The sequence below is a fragment of the Sprattus sprattus genome (genome assembly GCF_963457725.1).
Source record: "Sprattus sprattus genome assembly, chromosome: 2".
In the NCBI taxonomy this organism is placed as follows: Eukaryota; Metazoa; Chordata; class Actinopteri; order Clupeiformes; family Clupeidae; genus Sprattus; species Sprattus sprattus.
In genome coordinates, this window is record NC_137921.1 from 64,218,564 (window position 1) to 64,244,585 (window position 26,022).

Below are 26,022 nucleotides of genomic sequence, written 5' to 3' on the forward strand. Positions count from 1 at the left end.
TGGTTCATTTGTGTGCCCCAGACACACACAGCACTCGGCGTTTCTGGTTTTGCTGGATACTTTTTGGTTGTGTGTGGGGACGCGCGTCAGAAAATCATAATCGTTTGAAAATATAGACCAAACAGTAGGTTATCCACTGTTAATGTTTTGTCACAAAAATATGCATATTTGGTCTTTTGTGCAAGTCTGTGGTAGTAGGATACACAATTTTATACTGATAACTTTTGAGTGTAATAAAAAAAAATAGGTCTGCTAAAATGTATTGTACATGATACATTATCTGTCGTGTCTTGTAAGCAAGTGAATATGTTGCAAAGGCATGCTTTTGCTTTCTGCTTCTGTTTCACTTCATTGCATGATATAATCTTAGTCTAATAGCCGCGTGTTGATGTATCCATGGACCATTGACAGACAAAGCAAAACAAATGACAGCTTCAAGAATGATCTAATTTAATAAAGTATCTACTTTCATACAAGTCATAAATAAGGTACACATAATGAATGGCTGACAATGATGCCAAATTCATTGAACATTTAGTTATAAAACTGACCATATAAAAAAGAAACAGGCCTCAGTTGTAGGCTATACATGAAATTACAACAAAACATGGGGTGAACATCTTCAAATCATTTGGCACAGGGAAATGTCACCAATTTACAAATGTACAAATTGTTGCCTAAAAACAGTTCAGTATAGGCAGGGCATTTAAGATGAATTCATGATGGGCCTGGAATACACACCTTGGTAGTAGGAAGTGTCCGTGGGTATAGAAGACTCTAAGCATGCTTTCGTTGACATTGACCCCATTGACAGTGCGCCTGTCATAGACGAGCCGTAGCCGGAGTAATGCATCATCTGCTCGTATGTCTTGAGATCCATTTTGTGGTGCTGCTGTTCCGAAGACATTAGGTTGTTGATGGAGAACGGGTGGTTGAAAGAGTAGTGGTGTTCTGGTTTCATGTGTGAGTCGTCTACCAGCACTGAGTGGTGCTGTGACAGAAGGTGATGCGTCTGCGGCAGCGGTGAAGCAGATTGCTCCGGGCTCACCGGCTCTCTTGGTTTCAAGTCAGGCGCGGAGCCCTTCAAGTCTTTATTCGAATGGCTGGGAGAATCGTTACCGTGGCAGCTTTCAGAACTGCTGCTTGATCCACCCTCCGTGCTTTTCCGCAACGACTCCTTACCTGTGCCCCCAGTCTCGCATTTGAATCGTTTTTGTCTCCTCAAGTAACAGCCGTTTTCAAACATGTTTCCCGAGTCCGGGTGGAGGGTCCAAAAGGAACCTTTCCCCGGCTTATCCGGAGACCTGGGCACTTTCATAAAACAGTCGTTGAAAGACAGTGAGTGGCGAATGGAGTTTTGCCATCTTTGCTGGTTTTGTCTATAGAATGGGAAAAGATCCTGGATCCACTGGTAAATCTCTGCCAGGGTTAAACTTTTGGAAGTCGACTGCTGTATGGCCATCGTTATGAGCGAGATGTAGGAGTAAGGAGGCTTTGCGTGCGTGTAACTGCGCCGGTATGTTTTTGGATCTCTGGGTCTCACGGTGGACTGTCCATACATAGGGCTCATTACGTTCATATTAGGGTACGAGGACAGTGCGTTCATGGATGGAGGAGGTCCGTTTAAGGGGCTCATGCTGGGGTTGAGTGATGCACCCATACCAGCTAACCCCGTCCCCATGGCGTTCATGCCCCCGGCGCCAGGTGACATCCCCGCTACTCCATGGTTCACGCCCGTATTCACGTAAGACATGTTCATCGACCCGGTGGGCATGTTAGCAGTGGAGCTCATGCCGGTCATCCCCATGTAGGCGCCCATGGAGTTCATTCCAAATCCGCTGTTCATGTTTCCCACTGAGGTATAACACTGAAAAAGAACAAGACCATATTTAGACAAAGTGTTACAGTCTGATAAAGGACATAGCCTACAAATAATGAGAGGCTCTTCGCCATTCCGGACCGTTTCAAAAATGTGTTTTGAAATTAGTTGTCCATATGGTAAATACATATTGAATAAATAGAATGGTTTGTTTCATACTCTTATAAAGTAAATTGCTCACTTGACGATTGTGTGTATTTCATTCATGACAAATTGAATCAGGGTATTTTAGATAATAAATATTTGTTGAGAAGAATTGTCAGCCATCCACTTTCTCCACGCGTTACATTTCAGAGTGTAGTCTGTAGTCTCTCGAAATGTTTGGAGAGGTTTTGATGGCCCCTCAAGTCAATATTTGATCACAAAGTTAATATTATCTCTGGACTAATACTGTGTAGCCTTCAGAGACACGGAAATACATATATAAACTCTACCAACCTCGGGCTCTGCGTAGTAAGTACTCCAGTCTGAATGGTCGTGTCCTTCCATTTTAACAGCACCGAGCATTGTGCAGGTCCCTAGAATAAATCCCCGACAATCTCTTCGGAGAAAGTTACTTTGTAAAGCCACTGGAAACCTTCGTCCCTTGCTGCGCTCTCTCTAGGGCAGAAATCCGTTCGTATTTTGCGCACAGAGGCTGCTACACCGCTGGTGACAAGGATACGAGTGTGACGTTAGCAGCGAGCCGTGCTGTGGTGATGCTCAGGACTTGTGCGCAGCTCTCCAATCCGCACTCCTTCTCAGCCCTATTTGAATAATTTCCTCACACCTAGGCACAAGACCCCTCGCCAAGACTCCCAATTGTACACCTGCGCTCGCTAAAAAGAACAACCACTTTGAAAAGATTCATTAGGGCAAATCTGATTGTTTTCTTCCAAGACAAAGAGAGTAAAAGAACTTAGACTACAAGGATTTTGCATTGTGTCATGTAGCCTGTCAGTCATTGTGCTACTTCTATAGTTGAAGGAATGTGGATTTTATTTGTCGATGAGTGTGGTCTCGATAATGTGTTGGGACCACATTTTTTTTTCGTAACAAATACATAGGTAATTAAAGGTCATTTCCGTTCGATTTGTTACAGAGTAAATTGGCCACATTTCAGCATAGAATGGGAAATAATTTAAATTTTTCAATGTTTTATTTCGATGCTAAACTGTATTTTTCAATGTAATTTTTTCTTGAATTTCATCTCGATCGAGGTGGACCTGTGTTTATACCTCAAAGAAATATCGAAGAGATCCTCTACTGAAATTATCTTAAATGTTGATCAATAAACGCTACTGGAACAGATGACCAGACATTTCAGCACGCTGAGTTCTCTTTCGAAACATGAGCAAACAAACACAGAACAGTGTGTCCTAAGGGTGGTGTTTTGGATATTAGTATTATATAATAATAACAAGCCTACAATTTAATAGTTTTTCTTCCCGCTTTTGGAAATGAGACAGACTTAAACATTACAATTCAGTAAACCTATTAATAAAGTCACTGAAATATGTGTAGTGCCTGCTGCTAGATGGCTTTAATCCGTGCAATAATATTATTGCAGAGTAACAGAGGCCGTGTGATCAAGGATCAGGTGTAGGGCAATGTCTGCACACATGCGCCCCAAAGAATTTTATTGACTCGTCTGACTGTTTGTTTGATATTTGGTTTTAAATGAGCAAAGGTTTATCTAATGTGTTTGATCACCAAAGATGAAATGGATATCAGCGGCCCTTGCTGATAGCGTCAGGCTCGAAAAACAAGCAGATTTTGCTGAGGTGAAAGTAATGGTGCTGTTCCACTGCTAATGTATTTGCACGTTACACATTCGCGTGGGGAAACACATAGCCTACAGTAAGCGATGTGACGAGCACTCCAGATAAATCCTAAAGACAGCGGAAGGTTACTAGTGGTGATGTTTTAAGCAATCTGTTAGCATTCACCTTATTTTTCTGCTTAGTTATTCGTGTCGTCTACGCCAGGTCTAGCACGTTGAACTAAACTGTAGGCCTCCGCCATTTGCGAAAGTGTATGCGAAGGCCACAAATCAGTAACATGCAGCACACTGGCTTTACATTTATTTGATTTTTTCTGTAAAGACACCATCCTTTTAGAGCAAACTGTTTTGATTTGGTGTGTTACAGCCCAATATGTGTGCGTGTGTGTTTATGAAACATGCATGAGCAAATTGATTCCTTTTGGCTTGGCACCGTCGCATTATTGGCCATAACGACAGACCACCATTCATTGTTGTATATTCCAGTAATGAAGCTTTTCCTATGTGACATATGGCTTGCAACAGTAAACACATATTCTTATATTCTGAACGTACTGCAGTTAAAAAATGAATTGTATTGCAAAACCTTGTTAGCCCCAAATAGGGGTAAGTTCCATTTGCTTTAAATATACATCATCATTTTCTTGATCATTTTACATTAGGCAAAATGCAGCCACAATACAGATCACCCCACATGCTATTTTAATATTACTGTGGCCAAAATATTACTGCTGGTTGAAAACATTACAGCTGCATGAATATTAATGGTCATTCAGGTTATAACCGCCAGATAACAGTCCATTTTAGTGACCCCTTTCCAAATGTTCTTTTTTCACGAAGCCACACTCAGTGTAAACTATTAATAATTGGACTGTCTAAACAAATGATGAATAGTCTGAATAGGTGATTATTACTAAAGATTAACAGCAAGTCAGACTGCTACAATGTGCTACTTGCCCCTTTTATAGATGTGGGTTGTAGAAGGGGTTGCACTGAGCTCTTTTGTGTAATGTTCAAAGTTCCCTTAAATCTCAGTGTTAGAAATCCCTCAATTTCCTGGGGAAAATTTCCATCCGAGCCATAAAAGGTACTAACCAGCTTTAATTAGAAGACAGTGCCGTCAGGACAACCACAGTAACACAAGAAAAGGCTAAAAGGTTAAGCCGGTGATTCATCAAAGGAAAAATTAATAGCAAACCCTTTCTAGTCAGAAAGTGAAGTGAAAATGTTTGTCTCCCACCACCAATAGTGACAGCAAACATGCCAGCACAGGGCCGGGGTAGAGCCGTCTCCATCCAGCGCAGCTGTGACAACGCCTGTTTGGTCTCAGGTTTGCAGACAGTCACACTGTGTTTACCTGGAGATGAATCTGAAAGACAGCGTGACTGGGAAGGTACACAAGCCTTAGGTGAAAGGGATTGTGGGGTCTTGGGTTTTAGGACTGGCCCGGGGGGAGTGGGTTACTGCTCTCTGGACCACCTGTATCGGGGGGCGAGCCATAAACAAGACCAGGAAAGGGTTAAGGAGCTGGACAAACACGGGGCTGTTGCCATACATTCCAAAAGCATTCTGTGGAATGCTAATCAATGAGCAGTTTGACAGTGTTGCATTTGCTTTGTGTGATGCTCAGAGAATCTGATGGATCGGATCATAGGCTTCCAACATGGATCTTCTCTACCTCAAAGCTTCCATTATAATACCTCCCGGATAACTGATCATGAAATAATGTGTTAAACATAATGCAACACTATATAGAATATTTACTATATTTTATCATATGGAACAATTAGCCTTTACATACTTATATTTGTCCACAATTTCACAATACCGTTAAATCATTTCTACCCAATTTCATTTCCACAAAAGCTGTGTTTGAATGAAATGCGCTCGGATCCTTGTGAGTCAGGTTCAGACAGGTGGAGTTTCTAATTGCTTTGTGGTGCTGCTGCTCATCTGCCATGTTATTATGCATTCAGACTTTAATCAGCACACAGATTGAACACACATCAGAACAAACAATAGCCAATTACATGGACACTCAGAACAGCATACCAATTAAAACTAGATGCCTGCTTGATTCTAAATATATCTGCTTGGCGGTACTGTCAAGAAGAAAGCAATTCTTGAAGCGAGCGGTGCAGAGAGCGATTTTTTCACCCTGCTGCATTCTTCCTCTCCGTTCCCTTCTGTAGTGTCCACTGTGAAACAGCAGGGCCTTAAACATTTCAATTGCCCTTACCAAGTGCTCCATTTCACTCACAGCTTTACAACAAAGCTCCCTGCTAGCAAACAATGTGTGTCCAATATGTGTTTCTCGGCTCGAGAGTCCCCTGACCGAGGCCCTTATAAATCCTTCCTTTTTACAGGCCCTGACAGCTAACAGGCTAACCGCTGTGGAGAGCGTTGGCATAGACACCCCTTCCGATTAGCACCTCATCAGCCTCCTGCTGCTACAGGCAAACACTACCAGCTCCCTGGCAGGGTACAATAGGGCCTCCGGCTGGGAAACAGCAGTCTGGGGGACAGAGCACAGAGCAAAACTTCCTGGGCTTTTCCCTTTCAGCAGACCCTTCCCATCTCCCCTGCCGACCCCCTCAATGGCCAGATGTTGTGTGTATTTCAGGTGAACAAATATTGTCACTTAGTTAAGAGTTCAGCGTCCCGCTCCTCCTTTCAGGGGAGGGTGTATGTGTATTCCGGCAGACCAGCAGGAAGTGAGAGTGGTCCAGGTCTGTGAAATTCCAGAGAGCATGAGAATGACTGGAGCCCCCACACAGCTGGGGTAATTAAACATGTGGACCACTCTTTCTCTCATGCTGTCCTTTTAACATCTTTAAAAAAGTCTGAAGGCAACCCCTTCTAGACATAACAATTTAAAATAATGTTGTTTTATACAAAGGCGCTTCAAGATCCATATTACTCTGGTGTACTGCCAGTTTCTGTAAAGCTGTGATCAAGGTTTGTGTATTTGCAGCCCGGTCTCAATAAGCCGTCATACATATGTATACGGAAATCTTGAATGTATTTGTGTAGGACGGTATAAATGTGTATTTGATTACCATGCCAGTGATACATTCTTCAAGACAAAAGTAAGATGGCCACAGCCTAGTAAGAACATCATTCAATAGAGTAAGGAAATAAGATAAGCCACAGATGATCCTATCTAAATTCTGAACGATTGTCTGTATCTTTTGGCAAAAAATATTTACTTGACTGAATCTTACTCATTGCAGCATACAGCGATTAGGTAAAGCCATCTGTAATGCATAATAATGATATCGATCGATTTCAAATGTTGAAACTATGAAACAAAAGATCAAACTTTAAAATATATTTGATGACAACCGTACTGTTGTGTCAGGACACCCTATTTCTGGTTAACAGAGAAAGCTACAGACAGATAGACAGACAGACAGACAGACATGCATATCATGGGAAATCCCTATCACTGTTCTTCAAACAGCAAGTGGGTGGCCTTCCACAACTTTAAGGCCTACCTCATGAGGAAATTAGAAGTGTTCACGTGAGAGCTGTCCTCTAACTGACATTCCTGCTTACATCACAGCTGAGTTTACTTTCTGAACCATATCTGTTTGCATGGTGGTAGGCCAGGGATCAAGAGAGATAAAGTGAGAAAGCAGATTTGGCAGTATATGAGGCTGCTTTGGGTGGGGTGTGATTATAAATAAATAAATAATACTAGTGACACCTCGTGGCGAGATAGTGTGGTCTGTTTGACTGGATTGCAAGCCAGGCACTGAAAAACGCTTTCATGAGCTGGGTCAGATATGGCAAAGTTAGAATGTTTACAGGTGTTTTATCAAATTGCCATTATCCCATACTGAACTCACTGAATATAGCCTACCGGTACATACATTTGAGCAGAGAGAGGCTCTCTATCTCTAGACTACCGCGTGCAGAGACCAATTGACAAACTTAATCCTAAATGAAACAATATTACACAGTAGAATTTTTAAGGCGAAATAAAATGAAAGGAACTAATTATTGGAACTTATTCCTTCAATCATTGCTTCCCGGAATAAAAAAAAAAACAACATTTTTTTTTTTTAATGGTATGTTGAGTGAGATAAGCAAATAATAATCTGAAACACCTAGGTTAAACAGATATTGTTTTACCTATGAACTATGGGTAGTCCCCAGTCAGGCGAATTATTGCACGAACAAATACGGGTTTTCAAGACAGTTTTAATGAAATGCTCATTTTACTTGTCAAAACCACTTTGATGGCTATCTACAAAATCTTTGTCGATCTAGTCACTGTCAGTCAATGATTTAATAAAGGACTTTCTTGAGTCAGCCAATGAGTTACATTTTCTAATAGTGGTTTTCTATCTTAAGCCTCGCTGTCAAACTCCTTTCCATAAGGGGGCACTGTTTTACCCTGTTTTAACTTGTCTACACCAGATGTATGACCTGCAGAAGAAGCATTTCAACACAAGGGCAAGAAGGTAATGCATGTGTGTATGAAATTCTTAGACGTGTCAGATGTCATCATTAATGATCGTTTGGGTAGATACATATGAAAAGCGGAATGTCTTACTAGGTGTCTGTATCAATAAGTGATCAGAGCTGCAGGTTCCTGATAGTGAAGCTGGCTCGTCTGGCGAATGTTGGCTAACTACAGTTAGCAGCTCAGTGGATAATTTATGAATACTTAGACAGGCACTGCACAGGTCGTGATTGAGATTTCAAACAGGCAGGACATCATTAAAAAGATCATAGTTGATCATGCATACTTATTTGACCTTCCTTAGAAATGGCACACAGACCAAGGGAACCATTGGCTCGGAGGGTCTTCAAGGGAGTTTTGTTCCTTGAACTGGCTGCTGTATTTGGAGTGTACGGTTTATATCATGCAATGAACTCAAGTCGAGGTAAGGATATCTTTTGCGAGATTGAATAGACCGCTTTGATAAGAACACAGTTCTTTCACGATCTAATATCACATTTGTACTGTATGCCCAGCCGGACACATGATTTCCCCCTAAGTGTAACGAAGTAACCTTTGAGAAACAGATGCTAACATTCGAAGACTGAAGAATGTCATAAATGAAAGCAATTGAAATGCTCTCCTTAGTTGCCCGTCATCAAGTTTAGTGTACATTTTCCGAATGCATGGTCTTTCTTGATTAAACACACTTTTATGCTGTGAAATCTTTTTACAGATTTTAGGAGCAAAATGGACAGAAGACTCCCATCCGTTCTTGAATGTAAGCAACTTCCCACTTAATAGTTTTCATTCAACAGAGAATAATAATTAACAAAAAATTCACTTTGAGTACCTACAAGTTTTGAAGTAATCACAATTTGAACAAGTTTAGAGGTGGCAAGCTCTTAAAAAAAATGCCAAGCTCAGCACACAAAAATAATCAGATCTCTTAAAAGAAATATTAAAAGTTTATTTTTACAGTTATAGAAACATCAAACACTCTTTAATTTTCCTGTAAAGGGGGAACATAAATACAGGCTGTGCTGAACATGATTTGCTCTATAAATGGCACTCCTTCTTAATGCAGTATACTACTCCTTCTTTCTGCAGTATACTACAAGTCCAACGAGTGGGCAGGAGTCTATGGCATTCGGGAAACAGATCGAGAGGCCTGGTCCGCCAAGACGGAATAGACACCACAGATGGTTGGTTGTAGAACAAAATAAAAAAAGACCTGTGAAGTCTCCTAACGTTTTAGGTGGGCATGATTTGTGCCGTGGTTATTTTTTTCCACCCATCTTCTTTTTCCCTCCCATCTTCTTGCCCATCCAGGGTTTGCCAAATGCCTTCTTCTTATTGAACGTGGCCTTCTTCTTGCGAATAGTTTTCACATCTCGGTCATTCATCCAGTCGTCTCGCTTGGCCTCCCATTTGAGCTGTTTGACGTCTAGAGCACAAAGGAAAGGAGAACATGAATCGCGGTTCTAAGGACCAATGAAGTACCATGAAACACCCTTCATTTCTTGAGTTGCCTCAGGAGAAACTACCAGAGTACTAGCGGTGAACAGTGGGAGCTGGAGGGAAAATGAACATCAAACTGCCACTTTCCATGGCAGTTATTTGTGGCTAGAATCTAGCCAGATTAATAAATGAATTCACTTTCTCTGATTTGCGTTTGTGTGTTTGTTTCAGGCATAAAGACTTATTCTTCAGTCACTGACTAGAGTGTTGTCATTTTGTAAACATCATTTTCAGCATGTATAGTAGACACAGTTGTCAGTTACTTACTTGCTTTGTCCTTATTGGCCATGGCATTAATGCCAGTGTTATCAAAGTCCGCATTTTCATCCAGCAGTTCCCCAAACTGAGAAAAAAAAGGCAGTTTTAAGAACAGTGTCAAAACAAGCCTGATTATCAAGAATACCTTGGTTAAGTAGAGATCCTCAGTGGTTAATCTCTGATATTGCACAGTTCTATAAACTCACCTCTTCAGCTGTGGCAAAAATAGCTCTATCCTTCTTCCCTTTCTTCTTTTTCGCTGGTTTGGATCCTGAAGTTATCCGGTAGCACAAAAAGCACATACAAAGGTGAAATAGATTCATGAACACATGTAGTGGTGTGGGTTTTCAAACAGTGGGACTGAATGAGACTGCACACAAGTACAGTTAAAGATGGTCCCTAGGACCTTTTTTTTTTTAATGACCACAGCTGCTGAATTAAGCACTTTAAGACATTATTCAACTACAAAGACCTACCCAGAGTTTCAGAGAAGTCCAGGTCCTCTGAGGATTTCCTCTTGCCCTTTTTGGGTGGTTTGGTGACCTCTAGAGGTTCATCCAGTTCATCATCATCGCCATCATCTAGGGTTCAAAAATGAAGAGATGTTAAGTGCTCGTTAAGTGTTAAAACTACATAACTACAAAAACTACAGAACAACATTTATCCTGTTCCGATAAATAACAACTTACCTTCTAATCCATCAAAATCACCCTCCTCCAGTTCTGGCACTGTAAGATAAAAAATAGTTCACTGTGTCATTACCCAGCCTAATCATCATATGATTTTGTTGCTTGTCTTATTCAGCTTAATAACAATAATCTTTCTAAAAGCCATTCAAGTAAAATAATACATTGTGTATCTATTCAACATCACTACAAAGCAATGTGGGCAAGTGAGGACTATAACTATCTACCTGAGTCGTCGTCATCATCTCCTCCCATATTCATGAAAGCCCCTCCTTCCTCCTCTAATTCATCCCCAAAGTCTTCCTCATCCATGCTACCCAGAGACACCTCCTCATCATCCAGGCCATCATCATCGTCACCGTCTGAATCCATGTCCGAGTCTGAGGCCTCCTCACCCTTCTTCTTTGCAGACTTTTTCTTTACGTTGCTGCAAAAATGGCAGTTCAGGCATTCATGTAAAAATAGAAATGTATTTAACTGATCCTGTAATCACAGCTACATGTGTAGCACACAAGTCACCTTGAAAAAGGCTGCAAAACTCAGAAATGAACCTACCCAGCAAAGTCAAGGTCAGTGTCCTTGAAGTCAGGGAAGTAATTGTCCCCTTCATATGAATCTAAGGAGGTAGACACCACATCAGAACATTTATAAAAAATGTTGTAAAACTGTTCAAATGTACATGGATGGACACACACACACACACACACACACACACACACACACAAACACAAACACACACACACACACACAATTTTAATTCGATTTTTCTCGATTCTCTCTAAAACGATTGTCTTGATTCAGAAAAGTTTATAATCGATTTTGTAATATATATATATTTTTTTACACATCCATTTTATGTTGAAATCAATAATCTGTTTAAAATCGATAATCGATTTAGAATCGAATCGTTGACCTCTGAATCGGAATCGAATCGTGAGGTGCCAAGACATTCCCACCCCTAACACACACACACACACACACACACACACACACACACACACTCACAGACACACACACACACACACACACACACACACACACACACACACACACACACACAGTGCTTACCAAGCGCCCTCTCAAACTCGTCATCATCCACATCCTCCACGCTCTCGTTGTCGTTGTCTCCTTCGGCCCGCGGCTTCTTCCGCTGCTTCTCCTGCTCACGCTTCTTGAAGAATCTGGAATGAGATGAACCGGCAGGGTGACGTTCAACTCAAGATATTACCAAGAAAATGACATTCATTCAACAACAAAACAGTCTGGTTTATACCTGGCAATTGAATCCGTCTCAAGTATGTGACCGGTTCTATTATTCTAAGGTGACAGTGACAGTGACACAGAGGGCATGGACGGGTATATGATGAATATACAGGACAAATGTGATGTCATACTGTAATCACCTCCCACACACATACCTTTTCTAGAGCAACCCTTTGCTTTGGGTTTTCCAGCAGTTATGCCAAATTTAGCAGAATGATTTTTTTTAAAAGGGGATTAAGGTAATGTGTTTTTACCGATAAAAGAAGATCTCATCCACAGGAATTTGCTTTTCCTCCTTGGCAAGGTACTCCTCACAATTCACTGAGGATCACAAATAGAGGGTGGTTAGTGCTGGACCTCCAAGTTGGTGATGTGACATTGCAAAGCACAACAGTACTACCAACTCCCGGAACACTGGAAAACTCACCTGCGAGGGAGCGGACATTGCTCATGGATAGCCTCTGTTTTGGCTTCATCACTATGGCATCTGTGTTTTCTGTTGAACATGAAGAGGTGGATTAAGGCAGGTGGATTAAGGACACTTTCTGAGCAAGTTTTTGCATTCAAGCATGAACAGGTACTTTAACGCCACGTCAACTCTGGAGTTCAATTCTGTGTTCTTAGAGACCCAAGACTAGCCCAGAGCCAAATGTGACAGACTCACAGTAGCAGTGGACAGACCGTAGCGTTAGACAGACAGTGGCATTGGACAGACAGTAGCGGTGGACACACATTAGTGGTGGACAGACAGTAGCGGTGGACACACATTAGTGGTGGACAGACAGTAGCGGTGGACACACATTAGTGGTGGACAGACAGTAGCGGTGGACAGACAGTAGAGGTGGACAGACAGTATCGGTGGACACACAGTAGCGTTGGACAGTAGCGTTGGACAGTAGCGTTGGACAGTAGCGTTGGACAGTGGCGGTGGACAAACTTACGCTTGCCCTTCAGCTGCTTGGGGTTCCTGAACACGAAGCGATCCAAAAAGCGCATGAGGGTGAAGTCCTGTAGTGGATCCCCTGTATACTGAATGAACTGCCCCTGGGAAGACAATCAAGAGCAAAAGATTAAACACACATTTAGTACATTCCTAAGAGTTGTGTTTAAATTTGCTGTATATTGAGAATATTCTACCTTCCCCCAAGTCTAGGTAAGTGTATATCAAACATATTGGGCTCTTCTAAACAGATGTTCTTGATAAGCTGCCTCATGTGTTGGTTGTGTCGAAAGCCGTCATCTGTAAAGTGTAAAGGCCTCTTACCTGCAGAATGGTCTTTGCAAACAGTGCCACTGAGGGGTGGTAGTGTGAAGACAGCTGAGGACAACGGAAATAAGGCAATGAAGAGAAAGAAAAATATTACAAATTGATGTGCACTACAATTTTACCAAGATTTGCAGTCATCACTGTTTTTGTACCTTCTTGGTAGAATAAGTATCCCAAAAGCATAGTTTCATAATTCTGTGATACTCTGACTAAGGACATGAGGGGCCTTTTCATCTACCAATGTTTTTCTAAACACTAGCTTAATCACCTTTCTTTGAAAAATGCCCCGCGAACTTAGTTTGAAGATTATTTAGTAAACACTGGTTTGGCCCACTTAAAGCTAAAATGTTAGTAAATGTCTTCACCTTTTCGAGCTCCCACAGTGTTGTTCGGTCAGCACCACAGTAAAGTGGGTTTCTGTGCAAGGGGTCATACATTTCTTTGTTCTTTCCACCTTAAAAAAATATGAACAGATGTAAGGTACTTTCCATCATCATACAGAATGTAAATATTTACAGCAAAATCAGGTCTCGGTAGTTACTATAAAGCCTAGAACAAATAAAGAAAACAACAAATAACAATTCTGACCTTCCATATTCCGATGGTGTACCCATGATGCAGCTGGCTTGTCTACCACAGGTGCTGCTTCTAACTGATCCTCCTTGACATCAGGCACCTTAACAGCATCGGCCACCTTATCAGCATCGTCCACCTTATCAGCATCAACAAACTTCTCCTCTTCATCGTCATCTTCCAAAAGGTCCTCAAACTTCTCCTCTTCATCATCCTGTCCAAAGATAGAAGTTGAAAAAATTAAAAAGTATCTCGCACACACACACCAGTTCCACAATGGCAGTCTCATCCACAATAATACACACATTAAAAGCCAGAATATGATCAAACACCCAAATAAACAATAGATAAAGAAATAAAACAGATAGATATAGAGATGAACAACTCACCCCTTCATCCAAGAGTAATTTGAGGCCAGGCTTGGCCTTCATGACCTCTGACACCAGGTAGAGGGCACCACACGCAAACGTTGGCTTTTGGTCACAGCTGACCTGCAGTAGCCTCTTAACGAAGGCCTTTACTCGTCGCAGGACAATGTCCGCCTTCAGGGATTTGTACAGAAGGTTCAGGAACATGCTCTGCCTGGAGGTTTGGGCCAGACCTGGGTCCAGTAGTTTCCTAAGGAACCAAACGTGCACATGTTAGCATTCAAAGCGTGTCTAACAACAGTCTTTTTTTAACATGAGAAGTTACATGTCAAAAAATGTATGAAAACTCATTTACACATCACCCATATACATAAACAAACTCATTAACACATAATACAAAAGACATAAACAGAATATAGCAAAAAACCCAATGCATGTTATAGATCAATTTCTTCTGTGTTAACTTTAAAAATGGATCTACAGAGAGCTTTTGTTCTGTCAATTATCTGGTACCATTGCTAACCTAAGACCGTACGCGGAGAAGGTATGCAGACCGTGTCCGCATAAGTATACCAAACGCTTAAGAGTAAGATGAAATAAAAACACTGGCAGACGTGTGTGTTCGTTCGTACCTGTACAGTGCAACAAAGTAACGATCAGAGATGGCCTGCTGGGAGTCCATGACCTGGAAGAGCAGCATGAGGGCCTGGACGGCCGTGTTGAACTTCACCAGGTGCACCACCTTGAAGAGGGTGTCTAACTGTTCCTTTATTTTCTCGTCCCCGGCCTTTGCATAGGGGTAGGCCCTGTTGACCCCCGTCAACAAGGCACTGAGCATTTTAGATTCCACCTCCTTATTTTTGACACAGGCACGGAAGAAGGAGAAGTAGATGCTGATGAGCTTGCTGGCCAGATCACTCTCCTCGTGGCTGAGGATGACCTGGTTGAGGAAGCAGGCGCTGTAGTACTGGGCCTTGGGGTTGATGTTGGGCCTGAACATGAGTCGCTCCACCTCTAAGCACACGATTCCCTTCATATTGGGATGCTTGTGAAGCAAAGTCTCCAGCAGGTACGAGGTCTTGGAGGCCACTTTGAACTCAGGGTCTCCCAGCTTGTTGACCACCTGAATGAGAAGAGCCCGCTCCTGTTCGGGACGGTTGAGCAGGAGCTCGTGGGCAGTGGTCAGAGCTCGGGTTTTGGTGGCCAGTACGGTGTCGTGAGCTACTCCGTCCAGGGCAATCACAAACTCAGCCACCGTGTTCTTCAGCTGATGCTCGAACAGCCAGAGGAGGAGTCGGCGGTCGCGGACGTCCCTGTTGCCACTGGCCCGCTCCTCGAGCTGGTCAAAGGGACGCTGGGAGAACGACCTGAGCTTGCGGTTCGCTGGGAGGAGGTCTGATATCAAGAGCTCCCGCAACGTGTCCAGAGCCATCAGGCCCTGCCGCCGGCTGCCCTTCTTCTTCACGAACGAGACCAAGGTCTCCACATGCTCGAGGCTGTGAACAGGAGTGTCCTGGATGAGAACAGTCATGGCCGCCATCCTGTCGACGAGTGTTCCTGTGGACACAACCGCTTTCATCCAGGCAGAGTTGGCGCCCTTCTGCATACTCTTTTTGGTTTTGTAGACCCCAACTTCAGCCTCATACAGCTTCTGAGCCAGGGCTTTATACTGGGCAACCAGTGAGTCATCCTGTGGCACTGATTCTGCCTCGGATGTGTACTCCATATCGTACCACTTGCCGCCTGGCTTTACAAGTAACAAAGTCCTGGTGTTAAACTCAAACACATTGGCATTCTGTTTAACCTTCTTTGCAGACCCACTGGTGCTGGGGGCATCCTTGAACTTGTTTGTCTTTTTTTTGTCGTCTTTAGCCCCTGCCTTTGCCTCTTGATCGACAGTCTTTGCATCCTTGGCATCACTCTTCTTTTCTTTGTTATTCACTTCTGATATTTCATCCTCGTTTGGCACAGACTCATCAGGTATGGTCTGCAGGGATGCATATGCTTTCAAGCCAAGCTTGTTGATGAATTTCTCCAGCTCTCCCTCCTCCAAATCATCAATAGCACCTTTCTTGCCACCGCCTACTAACTCTTTCGAGTCATCGATGCCACAGAGCATGTTGTAGTCACCCTGGTAAAAGAAAAAGAAGTACATTATTCAATTGACTACCTATTGATGTTTGATTATGTGTTCACTCAACGTAAACGTGCCAAGAAAAGTTAGCTAGCTACAATAGCATTCAGTATTAAACCCTATAGGCGATTCAGTATTTTTTTTCCCGTGACAGTATTGTTCGGAATACAAGAGCTGTAATACACAGTTGACACAATTAACAAAATGATCTAAACACAAAATATTCAAACTACATCGCTGGAAACAGTTAGCTATCTAGCTAGACAGGTAGTTAGCTGTACATTATCATAGGGATAACACGTTTTCTTACTTTCGTGCCCCCCCAGCGTAAAACTTCTTCCATGGAGAAATCCTCATCATCCTTCTCAACAGCCTCATCGGCTTTTTCCTCGACCTCATTGTTGTCATCTTCACCTTCCTCTTTCTCCTCTACAGTTTTAACTGTTTTCAGTTTTCGACTCTTTCCTTTGGGAGCCATGCTGACAACAGCATGGGATTTTGCTGTCGCTTGCTACCAACAGGAGGCGGAGAAGTGATCATTCACGGTCCTTGAAGATAAAAGTACGATTGTTTTCTGTAAAAGGTAATTTGTTTCAACAAACAAATGATTGTATTGTTAACAGTAACATTTAGTTATTATCACAAGTTAGTGACCCTTCCATTTATCAGATTAATTACGCATAAAGTATTTTAACTTTGTAATTTTTTTTGTATCAAACAGGAATAGCCTGTCTGTGATTGGTCAAAAAAAGTAAGGGTCAAGGTTCATAACGTTGTTGATGTCCAATCCAACAAAGATTTTACAGGAAGCCCTCCTCCAGTATCTTTTAGTCTAGTCCAATCAGGTATCAGATTTACTTTACTCTGTCAAGGGCGATGTTGACATGTGTATGTAGAGTCTTGTAGAAGGTACAGTGTAGATGATACTTTTACAAGATGGAAAATTGTTAAATGTATTTGCTAAATGTATATTTAATGTGATGAAATGTAGGGCAACAACCCTTTTCAATAATTTGTTTCTTGTATAGTTATCTGTCGACGCTAGGGCGACCGAAAAAATGAGTGTATGCACGAGAGTATGGGGTTTAGATAGCGTTAGGATTTTGCTCTCTTCGTCAGTTGCACCGAGATTGTTTGGTAAGAAGAGTTCAGTTGAAGGTACGATTTTGGGAAATAAATCAAACTTATTTTTTTTTAGAAATGAGATATACGAACTATAGTACGGTTATTGAAAACACTGTTTTCGTAGGTGGATGGATCTTTCAGCTGAACAGGATTTGTTCCTACTCAACATCACAGGAACAGGCACCCCGACATTCTATGCTACGACACCTCACGTCCAAAATCAAGGCCACGGGACCCATTTCAGTTGCTGAATACATGAGAGAAGTTCTAACCAACCCCGTTATGGTAGAATCTGTTTTAAACCTTATGTATACCTGCTGTAGACCCATCTTTGAATAACTGAGCTTGTACTACTCATTTGATCAATTTCAAAAACTCATCTCTCCTTCCAGGGATATTACGTAAAGAATGATATGTTGGGTGCTGATGGAGACTTCATTACGTCTCCTGAAATCAGTCAGATCTTTGGAGAGGTAGAGCCTTCCCTAAATGAATGTTCTCACAGCTTGCCCAAACTACAAAAAACTTAACTGTGGTATCAGCTCACATACGTTTGTGTCTGTCTTCCTCAGCTGATGGGTATTTGGTGTATCAGTGAGTGGATGGCGGCTGGGAAACCTAAAGACCTTCAGCTGGTGGAGTTTGGACCTGGCCGAGGCTCCTTGGCCAGTGACATTCTCAGGGTGAGTTTTTCTGTGTGACGGGCCTGTTGTGATTTCCTTTGGGTAAGTACGGCTGAGGTTAGAACTCCGTTCAGCCCGCTCCGTTCTCAGATTTCCTTGAAAATTAATACTTAAACTTGCAGCTTGATTTAATTTCATAATAATAAATAAATAAAATACTTTCTGAGAAAGGGACTTGCAGGTTTTGGTGCGTGCACATGCAGACTTTGGAATTATTGTCTCAAAAAGATTTAATGCTAGGGGCTTCAAATTTTGAACTTATAATGAACTCCATATTTCGTTTCCTGTTAAAACTTTGCAAGAGGATTGTGTCTGTAGTCACAGTGTTGTTATCAAATTATACATTCTGGAATATCACAGATGTTTTTAAGACCCCAATGTAACTGCCTTAAGGACACAGCATCCACTATAACATCTGGCAAATGGCTCTGTTTTCTTACAGATATATTTATATAGTTTTAAAGAATATTCTTGAGTCTGCATTGCATTGTTGTAGGACAGTTCTGAGCATGTATCTAGAAAAAAAATGTAAATCATATGTTGCCTGTACAAATGAAACAAACACATTTCCAGAAACAGCAACAATCAGTTACGGCACCAATGCAGTGTACCATGATACACTTTTTGTACCATATATGCCATCACAATGTGGATAAAGTATCATCACAATGTGTATAAATAGAATTGCAATATAATGTATGTCCAGAAGAGGTCGCTGGTTATCTTGTTATCCTTTGAATTGAAAATTGGTGCCACACTGAGCAGAAGAAAAGTCTTCCTAACCTGTTGACTCTACCTTTGAGGTCTTCTTTATTCCTCAGCAGTTTCTTTGTGTCAGATTTGCATCCATATATATACAGCCGCGGAAAAAATTAAGAGACCACTTCAAAATTATCAGTTTCTCTGGTTTTACTATTTATTGGTATGTGTTAAAGTAAAATGTACATTTTTGTTTTATTCTATAACCTACTGGCAACATTCCTACCAAATTTCAAATAAAGATATTGTCATTTAGATCATTTATTTGCAGAAAAATGACAATTGGTCAAAATAGCAAAAAAGATGCAGTGTCTTCAGATCTCGAATAATGCAAAGAAAACAGGCTCATATCCATTTTTAAACTACACAATACTAATGCTTACACTTAGGAAGAGTTCAGACATCAATATTTGGTGGAATAACCTTGATTTAAAATCACAACTTTCATGTGTCTTGGCATGCTCTCCACCAGTCTTTCACATTGCCGTTGGGTGACTTTATGCTACTCCTGGCGCAAGAATTCAAGCAGCTCGGCTTCTTTTCATGGCTTGTGACCATCCATCTTCCTCTTGATCACATTTCAGAGGTTTTTTATGGGATTCAGGTCTCGAAATTGGGCTGGCCATGACAGGGTCCTGATCTGGTGGTACTCCATCCACACCTTTACTGGCCTGGCTGTGTGGCATGGAGCATTGCCCTGCTGGAAAAAACACTTCTCAGAGTTGGGGAACATTGTCAGAGCAAAAGGAAGCAAGTTTTTCTTCCGGGACAACGTTGTGCTTTGCCTGGCTGAGGTTTGTAAAAGACCATAAGGATTGAAAAAGCGGACTGGAGGTTCTTCTAAGTTCGTCTTCTCTGATGAGTCCGATTTCACAGTAGGTGCAAGACTCTCTGGCTTGTAGGCCTCTCCAGGTCCCCGTCTAACCATCAGACGACCATGTGTTGGGCAAAGCTGAAAATTGGACTCATCAGAGAAGACGAACTAGAAGACCCTCCAGTCCGCTTTTTTCAATTCTTATGGTCTTTTACAAACCTCAGCCAGGCAAAGTACAACGTTGTCCCGGAAGAAAAACTTGCTTCCTTTTGCTCTGACAATGTTCCCCAACTCTGAAAAGTGTTTTTTCCAGCAGGGCAATGCTCCATGCCACACAGCCAGGCCAGTAAAGGTGTGGATGGAGTTCCACCAGATCAGGACCCTGTCATGGCCAGCCCAATTTCGAGACCTGAATCCCATAAAAAACCTCTGAAATGTGATCAAGAGGAAGATGGATGGTCACAAGCCATGAAAAGAAGCCGAGCTGCTTGAATTCTTGCGCCAGGAGTAGCATAAAGTCACCCAACGGCAATGTGAAAGACTGGTGGAGAGCATGCCAAGACACATGAAAGTTGTGATTTTAAATCAAGGTTATTCCACCAAATATTGATTTCTGAACTCTTCCTAAGTGTAAGCATTAGTATTGTGTAGTTTAAAAATGAATATGAGCTTTTTTTCTTTGCATTATTCGAGATCTGAAGACACTGCATCTTTTTTGCTATTTTGACCAATTGTCATTTTTCTGCAAATAAATGATCTAAATGACAATATTTTTATTTGAAATTTGGTAGGAATGTTGCCAGTAGGTTATAGAATAAAACAAAAATGTACATTTTACTTTAACACATACCAATAAATAGTAAAACCAGAGAAACTGATCATTTTGAAGTGGTCTCTTAATTTTTTCCGCGGCTGTATATATATATATATATCACATGAGCATCTGTACCCTTTAGGTGTTTACTCAGCTGGGAACAGTATTGGCTGGGGCAGCGATATCTGTACACCTGGTGGAAGTCAGTCCTAAACTGAGCCAGGTGCAGGCCCAGTGCCTGACCGGCGACCAGAGTCAGGTGTCGGCCAGTGAAGACGAGCCTGCCTACCGCACGGGGACCACCACCACCGGCCTGCCTATATCCTGGTACCGCAGGATCAATGATGTCCCTAAAGGTGAGGTAGCATAGCCCGGCCAAACTCCTTTAGTCTTCATTAGTGGTATGGATTTCCTAAAAGGATTTCACCAGTATATCCCCAAGTACCACAGAATGGGTGACCGATCCAAATGGAACCATTAGTCTCTAAATAATGAGCTGCTGTGTTGTGAGTGCTATTTTTTTTTATCTTCAACCAGGTTTCAGCATATTCGTTGCTCATGAGTTTTTTGATGCCCTGCCCGTTCATAAATTCCAGGTGAGCAGTATCTAAAGGCAAGCGCTTATGCTGTTCATCTGTTCTCTATCTGCTGTTACTATATGTTAATATTCTGTTACGATAGCTGATGCCGTGTTTTTGACACTGTGTAATATCCAACAGAGAACAGAGAAGGGCTGGAGGGAGGTGATGGTGGACATTGAGTCAGACGGCGTGGACAAGCTGCGGTTCGTCCTGCTGCCCTCTCCCTCTCTGGCCTCCGTCGCCCTCATGCAGGTGAGTGTCTCAGGACACGGCTATGTTTGTGAACAATCTCAAGACTGAGCACACTATTCAATGAGCTGCAAATATAAATGTGATTGAATAGATATGGACGAAGAAATATGTTCAGTATTTACATTGTGTTTTTATAAAGCTATGAAAACAGGGGAGACAGCCTATTTATTGCTTTCAAGTCATCCGTTTACTGTAGATGTCTGTCAAAAGTGCAAGGTTCACTTGCTTCTGCGCCTCCAACCAAAAGAGGAGAAATTCTCACGTCCAATGTATGTGACCACTTTAAGTTTCAATATTTAGTTTACAGTTTCATCATATCGGGGGCATTTTATGTTATTACCCGAAGAAGTACTTCCACAGGACTTGGCCCAAAAGCCGATGTGTTGTGATCCTTCCGTCGTCTCGAGGCACGCAGCTGCACTCCGAATCGTTTACAACCCAAAGCCTCTTCAGAGAGCTTTCCCCCTCTCAATCAGACTCGTCACCACATCTGGCTTTTATTAGCCGTGTTTAGACGACATATACATTACAAACCTGTTTAATCTGGCCTCGCCGGAGAAGCAAGGGTACTTTGAGCCGGGTGCCAAAGTCTTACATCATGAGCGGGGTGCAGCGGGGTGAAGGCGCTTCTTTTTAAGGTCTTTTATTCCTCCGCGGCTCTGGAGCTGGAGCCAACCCATGAATCTCACATTACCCACATCACTCATATCCTGAGGGTTTTTTTTCCCCCTTTCTTTTTTGAATGGAAGTTGTGTGTAATTGGGACTAATGATGTGGATATCAAAAAGTGAATGGATGGATGGTTTAGATGAAGGGGTGGATGGATGGATGAATAGATGGGTTTAGACGGATGGATAGATATGTAATAGTGTTGCCCTCAAGAGGATGTTGTTTTGCTTTCGGTTCCCGTTTTGGAGACCTCAGCCCTCCAAACACTCCTCTCTGTTATTGTGTGAGCTGCGCTAGGAGTGTAGTGGCCTGCGTTTGGTAAAGGGGACACTCTCTTGGTCGCCATCTTGTGCTTAATGAGGTTCAATCGGCACTCATTCACACACAGACACACACACACACACACCCTATCCATCTCTCTACCTTCTTCTTAGGTTGATGAAAAGAGGCAGCACGTTGAGGTCACTCTCTTAGTCGCCATCTTGTGCTTAATGAGGTTCAATCGGCACTCATTCACACACACACACACACACACACACACCCTATCCATCTCTCTGCCTCCTTCCTAGGTTGATGAAAAGAGGCAGCACGTTGAGGTCTGTCCTGAAGGAGGGATTGTGATCCAGCAGCTGGCCAATCGGATTGTGGAGCACGGTGGCGCAGCATTGATCGCAGACTATGGGCATGATGGGACAAAAACAGATACGTTAAGAGTAAGATTCTCCAACAGTTCACTTTTTAGCAAAGCATGTGTGTTGTTAATGGTCAATGGAACTCTTTAGAAGTCCAATGTAGACCAACTTTCTTTTGATTATATACATATTTTATTACGGTGTTTGTGAATCTTTGTCAAGTGTATTTTTTTTGTTACACTACCAACTATGAGGTACTGAGCTGATAATAGGTGAAGATTCTGACACATTTCTGAATACAAAGCATGCTTAATCTGCAGCCACAGTTTAGCAGTAAGCAGCATAGAGCTTAATTGAGACAAGTTGTCCTGTTATGCCATTATCATGATTTGAAAGCGGGTGTTATTTGAAATGTGATTGTTACGTGAAGGGGTTTCAAGGCCACAAGCTCCATGATGTCCTCACTGATCCGGGTGCTGCTGACCTCACAGCTGACGTGGACTTCAGCTACCTGAGGCGAATAGCAGGAGACATGGTGGCCTGCAGGGGACCGGTGTCTCAAAGAGACTTCCTGAAGAACATGGGCATCGACACACGCCTGCAGGTGAGACAAACTCGTGTATGATACTTGACACACGGTAACTCTTGTCACATCTGTAGGCCTGCAGATGACCCAGGTACCAGGGCGATGTCAAACACCTTCATACAGTGAGTAAAATAAGTATTTGACCCCTGCCGATTGCCCAGGTTTGGCCTATTAGTAGGTCTATTTTAACAGTGAGAGACAAAATCATCCGGAAGACTGCATTTTATAACAGTTATGAATTGATTTGCATTTGATCGTTGAAAATAAGTATTTGAACCCCTACATGACTTAGTACTTGGTGGAATAACCCTTGTTGGCAAGCACAGATGTCAGACGTTTCTTGTAGTTGGTCACCAGTTTGACCCACATCTCAGGAGGGATTTTGGTCCACTCCTCTTTGCAGATCCTCTCCAAATCCTTATGGTTGCGTTTTCATTTTCCTTGCTGAGGCAAGGAGGTTTTGTAGCCCATTCCAGCCTTGTGCAGGTCTACAATCTTATCTCTGACGTCCTTGGACAACTCTTTGGTCTTGCCCATGGTGGTAAGGTTGAAGGTGTGAAGTATGAATCTTTGGACAGGTTTCCTGTTTTCACTTCATCAGTTGAGATCAGGGGCCGTATTCACAAAGAATCTTAGGGCTAAAAGTAGCTCATAAGTGGCGAATTTAGGAGAAACTCCTAAAAATAATGGGCGTGTCAGTCTTAAATTTAGGACTCCTATTTTTTTTTACTAAGAGCAATTCACAAAATATTTTATCCCTAAAAGTAGCACCTAAGTCTAGGACAGCTTAAAACTCCTCATGAGGACTCCTAAGTCACTAAGACCTATTCACAAAAAGTCTTAAAATGGCTGAAGCCAGACGTAACGTGTTGGAGACAATGAACGACTCTGAATTGTTGAGAAGATATCGTTTAAACCGTGAAGGCATCAACATTTTACTAGAATTAGTGCGGGATGCAATCACGTCTCCAACTATCCGAAACAACCCAATCAGTCCGGAAGTTAAATGTTTGATAACATTACGATTTTTGGAGATTTTTGGCGTTTGCAGGAATGCGACACACGGCAGGGAATGAAGCATTTATGTTAAGAGTTATGTCCTCCCATGCCTCACGCATAGTTTGCAGGGTGCTTTAATTATTACTTCTTTGATTTCATGCAATTTCCGTGTTTTTTTCGGCAATTTCTCTTTCTCTTAACGTGCAAAGCGTCATTCTCGTTGGATGCACAAACTTGTCATCATGCGTGTGCATTCTGCTAAGTGCACTGTCCATAACTATTTAATATGACTTCATTTGAAGCCTAGGTTATTCTCTTATTTTCTGTTTATTTAGTGGGATCGTTAGGGGGATGTTAGGACTGAGTTTTTAATGAGAGAGCCTGTCAACAACCAATCACCGTCCTCACCCCTTCTAAACTCGTGCATGAGAAGCGACGTCATCCATAGCAACGGAGTTTTTATCTTAAGCTTAGGAGTTGGTATTATCCTTAGTATGAGTAGGTCTCAGAGCCGTTGTGAATCACTTTTAAGAAATTACTCCTACGTAAAAGGTTTTAGCGCGAGTTAGGAGCACTCCTAGTGGTAAGATAAAAGGCTTTGTGAATACGGCCCCAGGTGTATATTGTTAGGCCTAGTGCTTCGTGGGCTCATAACTGGCCTGTGGGAGCCAGAATTCTTGCTGCTTTGTAGGGGTTCAAATACTTATTTTCCGCGATCAAATGCAAATGATTTCATAACTGTTATAAAATGCAGTTTTCTTGATGTTCTTATTGATATTATGTCTCTCACTGTTAAAATAGACCCACATTACAATTAAAGATCACTCATTTCTTTGTGGTCAAACTTTGTTCAAATACTTATTTTCCCCACTGTATATACTTAAGAAGAAGGCTAGTACAAGCCAGTTGATACTGTGGGGTGTAAACCTCTCTTGCACACTCTCACACTCAGCAGTGACGGAAGTAGCCACAGGTATTGAGCCTCTTTGGTTAAGAGAACTAAGGGATGATGGTATCTGTCGGCACTCCAATAAGTCTTCATCTCTTCTCCTATTCAGTACATCCATGGAAACAACACTGTTAACATAATTATTAAACATGAGGTTCTGAAGCTGAACTCCCTGCCATGCGCTGGTTCTCCTCAGGTTCTGCTGAGGAGTTGTGCTGATGCCCCCGCCCGGACCCAGCTCATCCGGGGTTACGAGATGCTGGTGAACCCCCAAAAGATGGGGGAGAGATTCCAGTTCTTGGCCCTGCTGAACCACAGGCGGCTGGCCACCCCGGAGGAGGGAGAGGGGATGACGAGGAGAAGAGGCATGGCCCCTCTGCCCGTGGCTGGCTTCAGTGAGCTTGGTCTCAAGTGAAGAGAAAAGCGGACATTCACGGACAGTGATGTGAAAAAATGAAGTAGCAAATACTACATTGAGGTGTTTATTAAGGAAATCCAATGGATTTATTGAGTTTGGTCACCATTACGTCCATAGCCAACTTAAACGCTATATAGGCAGTGTTGCCAAAGACACCAAAAAGGTAAACAGAAACCTTGAGAAATATTATCGGTCATAGCGATACTAAAACGGTATAAACAATTAATATTCAGACCTGTTGTATCAGTAATAAAAAAATCCCTTCAGGGACGATGAGCTTCAATTCATGAAAGGTAATAATAAACGTGCCATTGGGAGGGTAATACTATGAGAACAGTTAAGCACAAAGTGAGAATACAAACTCATGAAGAAAGAGTGGAGTGGAGTGACATTTGTCACATCAGGAGAGGAGATGATGTCTTTCCTTCCCTCTTTGTTGCTCTTTCACTCGCTCCCCCTTTGTACGACGAGCAGAAACCATTAATATGCCACGTGGTGTCTCCACATCTGGATGTAATCTTGTGTGAGCAGGGTAGTAGACCACTTACTGCACTCGCTGATGTTTTCCTACATGGGAAGT

At 42.2% G+C, this 26,022-nt stretch overlaps 4 protein-coding genes across 5 annotated transcripts; 2 read left to right on the forward strand and 2 right to left on the reverse strand.

The window, feature by feature from the left end:
- Positions 1–706: 706 nt before the first annotated feature.
- LOC308360251 (forkhead box protein A2-like) lies at positions 707–2,386 on the reverse strand (the record flags this gene model as incomplete). The annotated part of the gene is made up of 2 exons (XM_080832061.1): positions 707–1,867; positions 2,318–2,386. The coding sequence occupies 2 exons, from the start codon at positions 2,384–2,386 to the stop codon at positions 707–709; spliced, it is 1,230 nt and encodes a 409-aa protein (XP_080688187.1).
- Positions 2,387–8,072: 5,686 nt separating this feature from the next.
- On the forward strand, positions 8,073–9,759 carry LOC308360230 (protein CEBPZOS-like). Its single transcript, XM_080832032.1, has 4 exons — positions 8,073–8,110; positions 8,417–8,536; positions 8,828–8,872; positions 9,202–9,759. The coding sequence occupies exons 2-4, from the start codon at positions 8,419–8,421 to the stop codon at positions 9,282–9,284; spliced, it is 246 nt and encodes an 81-aa protein (XP_080688158.1). The 5' UTR covers positions 8,073–8,110; positions 8,417–8,418; the 3' UTR covers positions 9,285–9,759.
- On the reverse strand, positions 9,372–16,663 carry cebpz (CCAAT enhancer binding protein zeta; the record flags this gene model as incomplete). The annotated part of the gene is made up of 17 exons (XM_080832030.1): positions 16,472–16,663; positions 14,660–16,158; positions 14,049–14,277; positions 13,675–13,873; positions 13,452–13,540; positions 13,084–13,137; positions 12,761–12,863; positions 12,247–12,315; positions 12,074–12,140; positions 11,625–11,737; positions 11,112–11,172; positions 10,784–10,983; positions 10,560–10,598; positions 10,347–10,451; positions 10,077–10,141; positions 9,880–9,955; positions 9,372–9,538 (listed from the first exon to the last, which is right to left on the reverse strand). The coding sequence occupies exons 1-17, from the start codon at positions 16,637–16,639 to the stop codon at positions 9,372–9,374; spliced, it is 3,303 nt and encodes a 1,100-aa protein (XP_080688156.1). The 5' UTR covers positions 16,640–16,663.
- A 375-nt stretch (positions 16,664–17,038) lies between these two features.
- ndufaf7 (NADH:ubiquinone oxidoreductase complex assembly factor 7) lies at positions 17,039–26,022 on the forward strand. Of its 2 annotated transcripts, none has more exons than XM_080832730.1 (10): positions 17,039–17,298; positions 17,411–17,571; positions 17,679–17,759; positions 17,859–17,969; positions 20,499–20,712; positions 20,894–20,952; positions 21,076–21,189; positions 22,428–22,571; positions 22,921–23,094; positions 25,221–26,022. In XM_080832730.1, exons 1-10 carry the CDS (start codon positions 17,220–17,222, stop codon positions 25,437–25,439), a joined length of 1,356 nt encoding a protein of 451 aa, XP_080688856.1. In that variant the 5' UTR covers positions 17,039–17,219; the 3' UTR covers positions 25,440–26,022. The 2 variants fall into 2 exon arrangements, with proteins under 2 accessions (XP_080688856.1, XP_080688855.1); XM_080832729.1 differs by having other exon boundaries at positions 17,039–17,319; positions 25,221–26,021.